Consider the following 15,824-nt stretch of genomic DNA (forward strand, 5'->3'; position numbering starts at 1 on the left):
GTTAAGAAAATTATAAAGATTGCTAGAGCACCAAGCATCTATCCACTTTTCATCAAGAAATGTAATGCATGTCCTGAGTGAGTTATATCATTTCTGCTGTGACAAGTATATAACCTCTGGAATTGTTCCTTACATTGCATTCACAACTGGATAAGTTGAGGGGGTGTCATAAAGGGGTTTGTAAAAATGAAATAGTTCTTAACAAAAATTGGGGGTTTTCAATATTTTACCCAACACCTCATCAACAAATCAAACTGGAAAATGATGTAAACTGTAAATTTTTGTCACTTTTTACTTTTTAAATACCTGGATTTTAAATTGATTGGTTAGATTACGTTACATAGAAACATAGAAAATAGGAGCAAGAGAAGGCCATTCGGCCCTTCGGGCCTGCTCCGCCATTCAAAATGATAATGGCTGATCGTCTAACTCAGTACCCTGTTCCAGCTTATTCCCCATATCCCTTGATCGCTTTAGCATTAAGAAATATATCTATCTCCTTCTTGAATACATCTAATGACTTGGCCTCCACTGCCTTCTGTGGTAGAGAATTCCACAGGTTCACCATCCTCTGAGTGAAGAAATTTCTCCTCATCTCAGTTCTAAATGGCATACCCCGTATCCTGAGACTGTAATCCCTGGTTCTGGACTCCCCAGCCATCGGGAACATCCTCCCTGCATTTAGTCTGTCTAGTCCTGTTAGAATTTTATATGTTTCGATGAGATCACCTCTCATTCTTCTAAACTCGAGTGAATATAGGCCTAGTCGACCCAATCTCTCCTCATATGTCAGTCCTGCCATCCCAGGAATCAGTCTGGTAAACCTTCATTACACGCCCTCCATGGCAAGGACATCCTTCCTCAGATAAGGAAACTAAAACAGCACACAATACTCCAGATGTGGTCTCCCCAAGGACCTGTATAACTGCAGTAAGATAACCCTGCTCCTGTACTCAAATCCTCTTGCAATGAAGGCCAACATACCATTCACCTTCCTAACTGCTTGCTGCATAAGAGAAAATAAAACTACATCCTCAATATCTAGTGCATATTGCTTTCAACTGTTTAAGTTCAATTGCTATCAACTGTTCAAGTTCAATTTTAAAGTTTAAATTTTTAAGTTTCTGTCAGGCTTCAGCAGAGAGAGCTGCTGCAGTAAGTTAATTGGTTAGCTAGATTAAACTGGTACCTGAAGGTGGGGCAGTCCTGACTCATCTGAGTCACAAACTGTAGAAATACAAGGGCCTGTCAGTGCGACAGCACGGTGTGCGGACAACACAGTGTGAACTGAGAGTTTGGTAAGTGTGGGAGTTCAGTGAAGTGGGGGAAGGAGGTGCTGCTTTGCCTTGCTTTTCCTAACTTTTTCCCCAGTGCGGCAGTGGACCTGAGAGTAGAAGACTGAGATTGGGGAATAAAAGCAGCAGCAGACCTGCAACAAGAGACAACTACTGTGAGACGTCACAGGTGAGGCAGGAGAGTCCGAGAGGTGAGCACAGTATAAAAGGAGAGACCTAGAGCGGGAGGAAAGTCTGAGAGTCTAAGGCAAGTCATGGCAGCACAGCTTGCACCCGTGATATGCTCCTCCTGCACTATGTGGGAAGTCATGGACACTACCAGTGTCCCTGGTGACCATGTGTGCAGGAAGTGTGTCCAGCTGCAGCTACTGGCTAACCGTCTTTCGGAGCTGGAGCTGCGGGTGGATTCACTGTGGAGCATCCGCGATGCTGAGACTATCATGGATAGCACGTTCAGTGAGGTGGTCACACCGCAGGTAAAGATTACGCAGGCAGAAAGGAAATGGGTGACCGCCAGGCAGAGTAAAAGGACTAGGCAGGTAGAGCAGGAGTCCCCTGGGGCCATCTCCCTCTCAAACAGATATTCTGCATTAGATACTGTTGGGGGAAATGGCTCATCATGGGAAAGCAGCAAGAGCCAGGTTCGGGGCACCACGGGTGGCTCTGCTGCACAGGAGGGGAGGAAGAAGAGTGGCAGGGCTATAGTGATAGGGGATTCAATTGTAAGGGGAACAGATAGGCATTTCTGCGGCCGCAAACGTGATTCCAGGATGGTATGTTGCCTCCCTGGTGCTAGGGTAAAGGATGTCACGGAGCGGCTGCAGGGCATTCTGGAGGGGGAGGGTGAACAGCCAGTAGTCGTGGTCCATATTGGTACCAACGACATAGGTAAAAAAAGGGATGAGGTCCTGCAGGGTGAATTTAAGGAGTTAGGAGATAAATTAAAAAGCAGGACTTCAAAGGTAGTGATCTCAGGATTACTACCGGTGCCACATGCTAGTGAGTATGGGAACAGGAGAATAGACAGGATGGATGCGTGGCTGCAGGGATGGTGTAGGAGGGAGGGATTTAGATTCCTGGGACATTGGGACCGGTTCTGGGGAAGGTGGGACCTGTACAAGCGTGACGGGTTACACCCGAGCAGGACCGGGACCAATGTCCTCGCGGGGGTGTTTGCTAGTGCTGTTGGGGAAGGTTTAAACTAGAGTGGCAGGGGGATGGGAACCTGAGCGGGGAGTCAGAAGGGAATAAATTTGAGAGCAGCAAGAGAGGGGAAGACCCAGGGGAAATCTACAATACAAATAGTACAAACAGTTGTTCAAGAACAAGTGAAAGGGAAAAGCGTAGAGCAGCGGAAAGAAAGTGTACTTTAGACACGACAGATAAAATAAAAACTAGAAGGCGTAAGGCGATTAACCCAGTGTCAAAGCTGTGGCGGGGGTTGGGAACCTGAGCAAGGAGACAGAGGAATGCGTGTCAGGAAGGGACAGAAGGAATGGAGTAAAAGATAAAGTGTTAAAAAAGGAAAAAGCAGGAACTAAGTGTCACAAAACATATTTGAAAGTTCTTTATCTGAATGCACGTAGCATTCGTAACAAAATGGACAAGTTAACGGCACAAATAACTACGTATGGGTATGATCTTGTGGCCATTACAGAAACATGGCTGCAGGGTGACAACGACTGGGAATTAAATATGCCAGGGTATTTAACAATCAGGAAGGACAGGCAGGAAGGAAGGGGAGGGGGGTGGCTATGTTAATAAAGGAAGGAATCACTGTAATACAGAGAAATGATATTGGGACAAAGGATCAGGATAATGAAACAGTTTGGGTAGAGATAAGGAATAATAAGGGGAAAAAAACACTAGTGGGCGTAGTATATAGGCCTCCTAATAGTTGCAACTCTGCTGGAAGAAGTATTAATCAGGAAATAGTCGGGGCATGTAATAAGGGAACAGCTATAATTATGGGGGATTTTAACTATCATATTAACTGGACAAATCAAATTGGGCAGGGCAGCCTTGAGGAAGAGTTTATTGAGTGTATTAGGGATGGATTTCTTGAGCAGTATGTAACTGATCCTACAAGGGGGCAAGCAACCTTGGACCTGGTCCTGTGTAATGAGCCAGGATTAATTAATAATGTCCTAGTTAAGGATCCCCTGGGAATGAGTGACCATGGTTACATTCCATATCCAATTAGAGGGTGAGAAGGTTGGTTCTCAAACAAGCGTACTGAACTTGAATAAAGGAGACTATGATGGTATGAGGGCGGAATTCATTAAAGTGGACTGGGAAAATAGATTAAAGGGTAAGACGGTACATGAGCAGTGGTGTTCATTTAAGGAGTTATTTTACAACTTTCAAAAAATATATATTCCACTGAGGAAAAAAGGGTGTAAAAGAAATGACAGCCATCCGTGGCTAAGTAAAGAAATTAAGGATAGTATCCAACTAAAAACAAGGACATATAAGGTAGCCAAACTTAGTGGGAGGATAGAAGATTGGGAAGTCTTCAAAAGACAGCAAAAAGTAACTAAAGGATTGATTAAGAAAGAGAAGATAGATTATGAAAATAAATGAGCAAAAAATATAAAAACAGATAGCAAGAGTTTCTACAGTTATATAAAAAGAAAAAGGGTGGCTAATGCAAACGTAGGTCCCTTAGAGGATGAGACCGGGAAATTAATGGTGGGAAACATGGAGATGGCAAAAATGCTGAACAAATATTTTGTTTCAGCCTTTACGGTAGAGGACACTAAGAATATTCCAACACTGGACAAACAGGGGGCTCTGGAGGGGAGGAGCTAAATATGATTAAAATCACTAAGGAATTGGTACTCAGTAAATTAATGGGACTAAAGGCAGATAAATCCCCTGGACCTGATGGCTTACATCCTAGGGTCTTGAGGGAAGTGGCAGTGGGGATTGTGGATGCTTTGGTAATAATTTTCCAAAATTCTCTGGACTCGGCAAAGGTCCCGGCAGATTGGAAAACTGCTAATGTAACACCCTTATTTAAAAAGGGTAGTAGGCAGAAGGCTGGAAATTATAGACCAGTTAGCCTAACATCTGTGGTGGGTAAAATTTTGGAATCTATTATTAAGGAGACAGTAGCGGAACATTTGGAAAACATAATTTAATAGGACAAAGTCAGCATGGCTTTATGAAGGGGAAGTCATGTCTGACAAATTTGCTTGAGTTCTTTGAGGACATAACGTACAGGGTGGATAAAGGGGAACCAGTGGACGTAGTGTATTTAGACTTCCAGAAGGCATTCGACAAGGTGCCACATAAAAGATTATTGCTCAAGATAAAGAATCACTGGATTGGGGGTAATATTCTGGCATGGGTGGAGGATTGGTTATCTAACAGGAAGCAGAGAGTTGGGATAAATGGTTCATTCTCGGACTGGCAACCAGTAGCCAGTGGTGTTCCGCAGGGGTCGGTGCTGGGTCCCCAACTCTTTACAATCTATATTAACGATTTGGAGGAGGGGACCGAGTGTAACATATCAAAGTTTGCAGATGATACAAAGATGGGAGGGAAAGTAGAGAGTGAGGAGGACATAAAAAACCTACAAGGGGATATAGACAGGTTGGGTGAGTGGGCGGAGATTTGGCAGATGCAATACAATATTGGAAAATGTGAGGTTATGCACTTTGACATGAAAAATCAGAGAGCAAGTTATTATCTTAATGGCGAGAAACTGGAAAGTACTGCAGTACAAAGGGATCTGGGGGTCCTAGTGCAAGAAAATCAAAAAGTTAGTATGCAGGTGCAGCAGGTGATCAAGAAGGCCAACGGAATGTTGGCTTTTATTGCTGGGGGGATAGAATATAAAAACAGGGAGGTATTGCTGCAGTTATATAAGGTATTGGTGAGACCGCACCTGGAATACTGCATACAGTTTTGGTGTCCATACTTAAGAAAAGACATACTTGCTCTCGAGGCAGTACAAAGAAGGTTCACTCGGTTAATCCCGGGGATGAGGGGGCGGACATATGAGGAGAGGTTGAGTAGATTGGGACTCTACTCATTGGAGTTCAGAAGAATGAGAGGCGATCTTATTGAAACATATAAGATTGTGAAGGGGCTTGATTGGGTGGGTGCGGTAAGGATGTTCCCAAGGATGGGTGAAACTAGAACTAGGGGGCATAATCTTAGAATAAGGGGCTGCTCTTTCAAAACTGAGATGAGGAGAAACTTCTTCACTCAGAGGGTAGTAGGTCTGTGGAATTTGCTGCCCCAGGAAGCTGTGGAAGCTACATCATTAGATAAATTTAAAACAGAAATAGACAGTTTCCTAGAAGTAAAGGGAATTAGGGGTTACGGGGAGCGGGCAGGAAATTGGACATGAATTTAGATTTGAGGTTAGGATCAGATCAGCCATGATCTTACTGAATGGCGGAGCAGGCTCGAGGGGCCGATTGGCCTACTCCTGCTCCTATTTCTTATGTTCTTATGTTAATATTAGTTTTACGACACTTCCTTGGTGCAAACATTCTTCATTGGTGCTCCCTTTCCACTCGTTTATTTACCTAGTTCAGCTATCATCACTTCCCCCCCCACCCCCCACCCCCCCCAAACCTATTTTTTCCCTTTCTCTCCTGAAGGTAGCAACTCATGCTAGGGTATGGTTTCAAGGCACTTACAGCCCTTCAGTATTATATACATAGAATTACATAGAATTTACTGCACAGAAACAGGCCATTCGGCCTAACTGGTCTATGCCGGCGTCTATGCTTCACACGAGCCTCCTCCCACCCCTCTTCATCTAACCCTATCAGAGTATCCTTCTATTCCTTTCTCCCTCATGTGTTTCCTCTTAAATGCATATATGTCATTCGCCTCAACTACTCCTTGTGGTAGCAAGTTCCATATTCAAACCACTCTCTGTGTAAAGAAGTTTCTCCTGAATTCCCTATTGGATTTATTAGTGACACTCTAATTACCCATGTGGTAATTTTTCATTTATGAGCCTAGACAGTAAGTGTTGGGAGTCTATTCAAAAACAGTAATGACAACACCAATTTGCATTTATTTAATGCCAGTTACATTAAAAAAAAATCTCAAGTCTCCTTACAAAAGTGTAATCAGATAACTACGGATGCTGAGCCAAAGAAGGAAGGGCAATTAAAAGCTTGGTCAAAAAAGGTGGGTTTTAAGGAGGAGAGGGTGGAGAGATGAAGAGGTTTAAGGAAGGAATTCCACAGCATAGGGCGTAGACAGCTAAAGGCACAGTCGCCAATGGTGGGACGAAGGGAGCAAGGAATGCACAAGAGGCCAAAGTTGGAGGAACACAGAGTTTTCGGAGGGTTGTCGGGCTGTAGCGCAAGGCCATGAAGGGATTTAAACACGAGAATGAGATTTTAAAATTGGTGGTGTTAGGAGACCGGGAGCCAATGTAGGTCAGTGAGGACAATGGTGAAGGGTGAGCGGGACTTGATGTGGGATAGAATATTGACTGCAGAGCTTTGGATAAGGTGAAGTTTATGGAGGGGAAAAGGATGGGAGTCTGGTCTGGAGAGCACTGGGAGCACTGTAGGCATGCCCAATCCTTTCCTTGTCTGACTTCCAGAGATACACTTTTGAACATGGGTTACTGTATAACAATCAGCAATGGGAATCCTGGTTGATTTATGCCCGCCCTCACATAGTGACACGAAGACCAATTTTAGCATTTTCTCATTCTTGGAATAAAGTTATCTTCCACATGTCATGGGACTGTCCCAGTTATTGTGGGAACATTTCAGTTATACAATGGGAACTCACATGGATATTTTGACCTGAAAAGATTTTCATCATACAGTAAGGTACTATACATGATTCGCCATTCCTATATTCTATACAAAATATGCTGTGGGCATCCCATGAAGTAGGCAAATAAGCGTAAAATTATGCATTGATTATTCATGTATGTATTTCCCTGCACATGCCCACGTATTAAAGAAGAGCAGAAGCAGAGGTGGGGGACAGTTTCTGAAATGTTGCCACTGTGCTCTGGATAAAATATAAGGCAGATTTTAAAGTTTTGCTTTGTAGAGAAGCAACAGAGTCAGATATTATGGCTATCCTTTAAAAGAGGTGATAAGCCTGTCTTGGGATGGCAACAAATTGCTTGGGTTAACTGTTATGTGGAAAAGCATTAAGCCTGTAACGTAAAACCTTCAATGAAACAGATAATTGTTAATAAGACAATGAAGCTGAGGCCCAAGCCTGACAAATGAGAGAAATAAAACTGCAGTCAAAATGAGAAGATTGTTGAAGCACGCTGAAAATATCAATTCTTTCATGCTGTCAGGCTCAGTAAATCTTCACAGTCACGGTGCTGAGAAAAATCACCAGCACTTAGTGATTAACTAAAAAATATTCCAAAAATTAACAGAACAACAGAATAAAAGGAAGCTGAAGTTAATGGCAACATATGTTAAATAACAACAACTAGCGTTTATATAGCTCCTTTAACGTAGTAAAACGTCCAAAGGCGCTTCACAGGAGCGATTATCAAACAAAATTTGACACCGAGTCACATAAGGAGATAATAGGTGACCAAAAGCCTGGTCAAAGTGGTAGGTTTTGAGAAGCGTCTTAAGGGACGAGAGAGAAGTAGAGAGGCTGAGAGGTTTGGGGAGGGAATTCCAGAGATTAGGTCCTCGGCAGCTGAAGGCACAGCCACCAACGGTGGAGCGATTAATATCAGCGATGCACAAAAGGCAAGAATTGGAGGAGTGCAGAGAACTCGGAGGATTGTAGGGCTGGAGAAGGTTACAGAGATAGTGTGGGGCAAGGCCATGGAGGGATTTGAAAACAAGGATGAGAATTTTAAAATCGAGGCGTTCCTGGACCGGGAGCCAATGTAAGTCAACGAGCACAGGGGTGATGGGTGAACGGGACTTGGTGCGAGTTAGGATACAGGCAGCAAAGTTTTGGATGAGCTTAAGTTTATGGAGGGTGGAAGATTGGAGGGTGGAAGATGGGAGGCCGGCCAGGAGAGCCATTAACTTCAGCATGTAGATGAGAAATAGGAGGGGGTCAAGTCTAGAGGTAACAAAGGCATTGATGAGGGTTTCAGCAGCAGATGAGCTCAGGCAGGGGCGGAGACTGGTGATGTTATGGAGGTGGAAGTAGGCAGTCTTGGTGATGGAGCAGATATGTGGTCGGAAGCTCATCTAAGAGTCAAATAGGACGCCAAGTCCTGAACGGTTTGGTCCAGCCTCAGACAGTGGCCAGGAAGAGCGATGGGGTCGGTGGTTAGGGAACGGAGTTTGTGACAGGGACCGAAGACAATGGCTTCGGTCTTCCCAATATTTATTTGGAGGAAATATTTGCTCATCCAGTACTGAATGTTGGACAAGCAGTGTAACAAATCAGAGACTGTGGAGGTGTCGAAAGAGGTGATGGTGAGGTAGAGCTGGGTGTCATCAGTGTACATGTGGAATCTGACGTGTTTTCGGATGATGTCGCCGAGGGGCAGCATGTAGATGAGAAATAGGAGGGGGTCAAGGATAGATCCTTGGGGGACTCCAGAGGTAACTGTGTGGGAGAGGGAAAAGAAGCCATTGCAGGTGATTCTCTGGCTATGACTGGACAGATAAGAATGGAACTCGGTGAGTGCAGTCCCACCCAGCTGGACGACGGAAGAGAGCCATTGGAGCAGGATGGTGTGGTCAACTGTGTCAAAGGCTGCAGACAGGTTGAAAAGGATGAGGAGAGATAGTTTACCATGATCACAGTCACAAAGGATGTCATTTGTGACTTTGATAAAGGCCGTTTCAGTACTGCGGCAGGGGCGGAAACCTGATTGGAGGGATTCAAACATTAAGTTGTTGGAAAGATGGGCATGGATTTGGGAGGCAACAACACGTTCAAGGACTTGGAGAGGAAAGAGAGTTTGGAGATGGAGCGGTAAGCTTGCAAGGACAGAGGGGTCAAGGGTGGGTGTTTTGAGGGGGGTGATGTCGGCAGCTTTGAAGGGAAAGGGGGCAGTACCTGAGAAGAGGGAACCGTTAACAATATCACTTAACTTGGGGGCCAGGAAGGGAAGTTGAGTGGTCAGCAGTTTGGTGGGAATAGGGTTGAGGGAACAGGAGGTCGGTTTCATGGTCAAGATGAGTTTGGAGAGGGACTGTTGCTGCTTTCAAGAAGAAAAAGTAATTGTTCAGTTCTGCAAGACCTCTCCCATGCACTGTCCAGTGTGGAATTGAGACACACAGAGCAGGAAGGTCTCAAATTCAACCCCTGGTCCGTGCTGAATTAGCTGATCTAGACTAGGGTGGTCTACAATTAGCCTCACCGAAAGACACTGTTACTCACACATGAAGAATAATCACTTGGACAAGGTATCACTTGGAGAAGACAGCTGGCACCCATGGAATTATACCCCAGCATCAATCACTGCCCTTCGGAGTGCAGGAAATATAATTGGAAAAAATGGATTCTACCATTTTTTTTCTTTTTACATTATAATGGCTTCAGATGCAAGTTACATGAAGACATGGCACTGATGGGGCCTTATACACAGACAGTGCATATCGGAATTGTGGACAGCATGACTGTGATTTTCTGTCGGCTTGTGAGGCTCCACTAGTGGCAAAGGGATATGCAAAATTTACGATGTCCAATAATTTGTGATGAGATGACATCAGCACAATGCTACTGGCATTGAGCAGGGGTCAGACTACTTCTCACACTGGCAGATAAAATTGCAGGACGAATCCTCGTTGTTGGGCTGCTCTCATGAACCCTCTAGTAGCAAGCTCAGAGCAGGATTTGTACAGGTCTTGAGATAGGTACGCACCTGGCCATCCTCTCAAGTACAGTTGGTGCTGGGTACTGGGAGACCAGGATAAAACAGGGGGGAGAAAATAGCTTAGAATGGGGATTTATATGCCCCCAATATTTACAATGTTACATTGTAAATAGATTACGCATTGTTTCATTTACAATAAAGTATATCCAAATGATTGTAGAAATTATTTTGAAAGGTAAAATGCAACCAACCATTAATATATATCCATATAGGTCCACAGTTCCCTTGAAAATGATATAATCTTGATTCGAGGAAAAAGTCGGGTAGAAATTCATCTCGAGCGGTCGTACAAAACGGGCTGTCTTGCCTCAGCATCCTGTTACACGCCCCACCTGACATTCAGTTCCTCGGGCAACTGATGAAATATCACCCGTTTCGCATTACCCGCTGAAGATAGATTTCTACCTCAGTAGATCAGTTATAACAAAGGCAGTTTGCAAAACTAGAGCAGAGTCCCCTCTATTCGGGTAAATGTGACACATCATGGTTTCAAACCAGCATCTTCCTCAATTGTTATTTCTCAGGGTCCTGTAATACTGTGCCTTGGATATTCACAACTTATTGTACTCATGCTGTAGATTTTAGTTCCAGTGTTGTTTGAAACGTAAGTCCAATAATCCGCATGATTATCGGTTTTGCCAGTTTTCATTTTGGTTGCTAGGTTAGATGATTACAACACATGTAAAAAAATTGATTACACTCGGAAAGAGAGGTAAACTTGATTAAAATCAGTGCAGATTTTTGCCCAGTCTTTTAGTCCTGTCGAAGTTGCTTTACAACAGCATGTATAGCGATTCAAGGTTCAACTTGGTCTGACATAAAAAATGCCCTGCAAGTGTGGCCTGGGCTCATCCTTATCATCAGATACACAGATGGAATAGATTGGAAAGAAAAACAGACCAAGGTTTATTGTCATTAAGCATAAATGCTTCTGACTGGGTAAAGACATTCACCCATTGGAATCAAGATGTGGTGGATAGGTGTATAACTATACCTCTCAACTTGCACACATTTTGTGCAGTATTCCACATTCCCACTAAGAATGTTATTTTGTCCACTGCTGTGTGCTGCCACTGCATGTTCTACACTGTCTCCATTGGCCAACATTTGTTTTGAAAAGATTTACTTTCCTAAAATTATATTTTCACATGTAGGTTTCAGAGTTAAATGGTTATCATCATTTCAAAATATAGAAAAAAATCCAATAAGTCCCATTTTAAAATTATTTCTGTCATCACTTCAGCTGCCTCAGCCTCTTCGATCCTTTCCCTTATTTTCCATCTCCTTTCAAAGTTTTAAATGTTTCTGTCCTCTCCACGTATTGTCCCATTTCTAATTTGCCCTTCCTCTCTAAGTTTCTCCAGCACATTATCCCCTCCATCTCCATGTCCACCTCTCCCACCACTCCCTGTTCAATTCTCTGTCCGACCCACACCACCAAGTTCACCCTGGTCAAATGATATCCTGCATGACTGTGACAGCGGAATGTTATCCCTTCTCAACCACTCCATCCTTGTCCCCTGTCTCTCTTCTTGGACCTACTTTACCATGGCTCCATTCCAAACAGTCCCAATGTAGTTAGCACTTCTCCTGAAATAGCTCCTCATCTTTTATTCATACGGTCACTTGTAGCCTTCCCTGTGGCTTCAATCTTGGCCTCTACTATTCCGCAAATGCATGATGGCTCTGGTAAGCATGGGGTTAGTTTCTACATGTATGTCAATGACACCCAGGTTTAGCTCTCCTCCACCTCTGCCCATTCTACTTTATGAAAACAAGTCATGGTGAGCCAGTATTTTCTCTAGTTCAACTTTGGCAAGACCAATGCCATTCTGTTTGGCTCTCATCAAAAGGTTCACATCTTATTCCCCTGATTCCATCTCCATCTGCTTGCTCAGATTGAACCTGACAATGTGCTGTTTGATTCTAAGCTAAGCTTTAAGACCAACATTTGAATGATTGCCAAGACTACTGCCATGTTTTGGGATTTTTGACAATTTTTCCACAAAAAAGGATTTGGAAAAGAGGCATGTACAAATGTTAGGGTTTGAAAGCAAAGTGTATTTGAATAAGTTTAGAAAAAACACTGAGATGAAAGATGTCTTAAATTGCTCACGAGTTAGGCATTTGAGTTATTTCCTCAAAGCCAACAGACAATAAGCAATTTGATAGCTTGTCTCAGTATTTGATCAACATTTCACACCTATTATGGTGGGAAGTTTCTGGACTTGAGCGCTTAGCAGGACTTATCTGGCATAGGCCCTCCCCTCTGGTTGTGAACAAATTGAGATAAAAATAGGGGCAGAAACATCCACTGACAGTCAACTTTGTATGTTAAGTTACATCCCCTATAAATAAATATTTGGCAGTGTAAGTCAACTCTGGAAAATAAGAGATGTGAGATACACTTTCAGAAGCAACTGACGTTGCTGAACCCAAGAAGGTATCTACGACTATTCGAGATCAAATCACACATCTGTTTTCACCCCTGCAACATCACCTGCATCAGCTGCTACTCAGTGCCATGAAACCCTAATCTACACCTCTGTCACCTCTAGACTTGACTTCACCAATTATAGTAAGAGTTTGAAGGAGAAACAGTGAATCAGACATTTTAAAAAATTTTGTGCTCATCAAAGTGGGGTATGTTAGTGCTAGAAATGGAAAACTTTCCATTTCAGGATTCTAGTGTCAGTAGTAAGCAACTCCATGTCAGGTGCAGAACGATCAGATACAGAGTAAAGGTCTGGGAGAGCATCACCTACTGTACCAATTTTTCCATTTCACACACCAATCATCTGTAGACCTGTCTGAGTAACATCGCTAATTAGCACCATTTTGTGTGGTAAATCCACGAACACTAGGAAGTTGGGTTAGACGGCCCAAAATAATTTCACATTGGATCCTTACAAGTGCAGAAAGAGGAATCATGCATGCTATCAATATGAGCCAGCAATTTGAACCGAAATCCCAGAGATGAAAGGCCAATCTTTAATTCACTGCAACAACTAGTTACCCTGTTAATTTTATTTGAAACTACATCTATAGTACACCCATTATATTTGTACTTCCTACCTTGGGGAGCTCCTCTATCTGATTGGCATCTAAGTAAAGCTCTTCCAAAGAACGCTCAAAACTGAATATCTCCTTTGGTACATGTTGAAGGCTGCAGTGGGAATAATCCAATACTGAGATGACCTCTTCTTCACCCCGGAAACATCGGCAGGGCACCAGGCGGCCAATAAGTTTCCTCTTTGTTGTCATCTCCAGACACTGCACTGCAATGACAGAAGAATAGCCACCAATAAATTTAAAAAAGTAGTATGGCTGGCACAACTACAAATACATTAATAAAATCATGCATCTGTATTTCTGACACAAAATCTAAACAACAGTACTGATATATTTTCCCCAACATATCCCCTCCTTTCCTGAAGGTAGTGGAAAGTACTGGAGGCAGTTCTAGTAGAGTTGCCTTCCTCTGGTACCTTCCTTAGGTGGCCGTTCTTCATACGATGATAGAGAGTGATGGCACACTATTCAACTATAGTCACACCTTTATTTATTCGTCCATGGGATGTGGGTATTGCTGGCGAGGCCGGCATTTATTGCCCATCCCTAATTGCCCTTGAGAAGGTGGTGGTGAGCCGCCTTCTTGAACCGCTGCAGTCCGTGTGGTGAAGGTTCTACCACAGTGCTGTTAGGAAGGGAGTTCCAGGATTTTGACCCAGCGACGATGAAGGAACGGTGATATATTTCCAAGTCGGGATGGTGTGTGACTTGGAGGGGAACGTGCAGGTGGTGTTGTTCCCATGTGCCTGCTGCTCTTGTCCTTCTAGGTGGTAGAGGTCTTGGGTTTGGGAGGTGCTGTTGAAGAATGCTGCTCTTGTCCTTCTAGGTGGTAGAGGTCTTGGGTTTGGGAGGTGCTGTTGAAGAAGCCTTGGCGAGTTGCTGCAGTGCATCCTGTGGATGGTACACACTGCAGCCACAGTGCGCCGGTGGTGAAGGGAGTGAATGTTTAGGGTGGTAGATGGGGTGCCAATCAAGCGGGCTGCTTTGTCCTGGATGGTGTCGAGCTTCTTGAGTGTTGTTGGAGCTGCACCCATCCAGGCAAGTGGAGAGTATTCCATTACACTCCTGACTTGTGCCTTGTAGATGGTGGTAAGGCTTTGGGGAGTCAGGAGGTGAGTCACTCGCCGCAGAATACCCAGCCTCTGACGTGCTCTTGTAGCCACAATATTTATATGGCCGGTCCAGTTAAGTTTCTGGTCAATGGTCACCCCCAGGATGTTGATGGTGGAGGATTCTGCGATGGTAATGCCGTTGAATGTCAAGGGGTGGTGGTTAGACTCTCTCTTGTTGGAGATGGTCATTGCCTGGCACTTGTCTGGCGCGAATGTTACTTGCCACTTATGAGCCCAAGCCTGGATGTTGTCCAGGTCTTGCTGCATGCGGGATCGGACTGCTTCATTATTTGAGGGGTTGCGAATGGAACTGAACACTGATCCTATCCTTACCCGATGTACAGACTGCTCAAGGGGGAAAACATCAAACCTCATAATTGTGTGGTCAAAGCTTTAAAGTCAAATCTAATTCATTTGCTATCTTGATTTTATAACTTTTACTAAGAATACCTGGATTTTTTAAACATATACATATTGGCTGGGTGATGTGGTGGTGCTGAGTGTGGGGGCACTAATAGACCCACAAATGGGAGGATATGCGTTTGAAACACTAAGGGGTAGAAATTGGAATGCCTTACTCCCATTTCTTGGGTGTAAAATAGATGCAATGCATACCAATTTAGCAGGCGTTGGTACCGCTGATAAAAGCCTTTTTTTTAGGCATCACGGGTGTAAAATCGCCTGGAAACTGAGAGTCCTGATTACGGAGAGAGAGAGAGAAACCCAAACTGGGGGGAGAGAGACACACACACAAATTGGGGGGGGGGGGAGAGAGAGAGAAACACAAACTAGAGAGAGAGAGAGAAACACAAACTGGGGGGAGGGAAAGAGAGAGAGAGAAACACAAACTGGGGGGAGGGAGAGAGAGAGAGAAAAACACAAGCTGGGGGGAGGGGGAGAGAGAGAGAGAAACACAAGCTGGGGGGAGGGGGAGAGAGAGAGAGAGAAACAGAAGCTGTTGGGGGGGGGGGGAGAGAGAGAGAGACAGAAACACAACCTGGGGGGAGGGAGGGAGAGAGAGTGAGAGAGAGAGAAACACAACCTAGGGGGAGGAAAAGAGAGAGAGAGAGAGAGAGAGAAAAACACAACCTGGTGGGAGGGAGAGAGAGAGAGAGAGAAACACAAACTGGGGGGAGGGAGAGCGAGAAACACAAACTCGGGGGAGGGAGAGCGAGAAACACAAACTGGGCGGAGGGAGAGCGAGAAACACAAACTGGGGGGAGGGAGAGCGAGAAACACAAACTGGGGGGAGGGAGAGCGAGAAACACAAACTGGGGAGAGGGAGAGCGAGAAACACAAACTGGGGGGAGGGAGAGCGAGAAACACAAACTGGGGGGAGGGAGAGCGAGAAACACAAACTGGGGGGAGGGAGAGCGAGAAACACAAACTGGGGGGAGGGAGAGCGAGAAACACAAACTTGGGGGAGGGAGAGCGAGAAACACAAACTGGGGGGGAGGGAGAGCGAGAAACACAAACTGGGGGGGAGGGAGAGCGAGAAACACAAACTGGGGGGAGGCAGAGCGAGAAACACAA

The 15,824-nt window shown here is 44.5% G+C and overlaps 1 protein-coding gene across 2 annotated transcripts in view; it reads right to left on the reverse strand.

Moving 5' to 3' along the window:
- Nucleotides 1–13,407, reverse strand: part of lrrc7 (leucine rich repeat containing 7) — a 231,913-nt gene extending 218,506 nt beyond the window's left edge. For both annotated transcript variants that reach the window (XM_067989712.1, XM_067989711.1), the window contains exon 1: nt 13,183–13,407. In XM_067989712.1, the coding sequence (XP_067845813.1) occupies nt 13,183–13,371 (189 nt within the window). In that variant the 5' untranslated portion in view covers nt 13,372–13,407. The remainder of the gene's footprint in view (nt 1–13,182) is intronic.
- Between the last annotated feature and the right edge of the window lie 2,417 nt (nt 13,408–15,824).

The sequence above is a fragment of the Heptranchias perlo genome, chromosome 9 (genome assembly GCF_035084215.1).
Source record: "Heptranchias perlo isolate sHepPer1 chromosome 9, sHepPer1.hap1, whole genome shotgun sequence".
NCBI lineage: Eukaryota > Metazoa > Chordata > Chondrichthyes > Hexanchiformes > Hexanchidae > Heptranchias > Heptranchias perlo.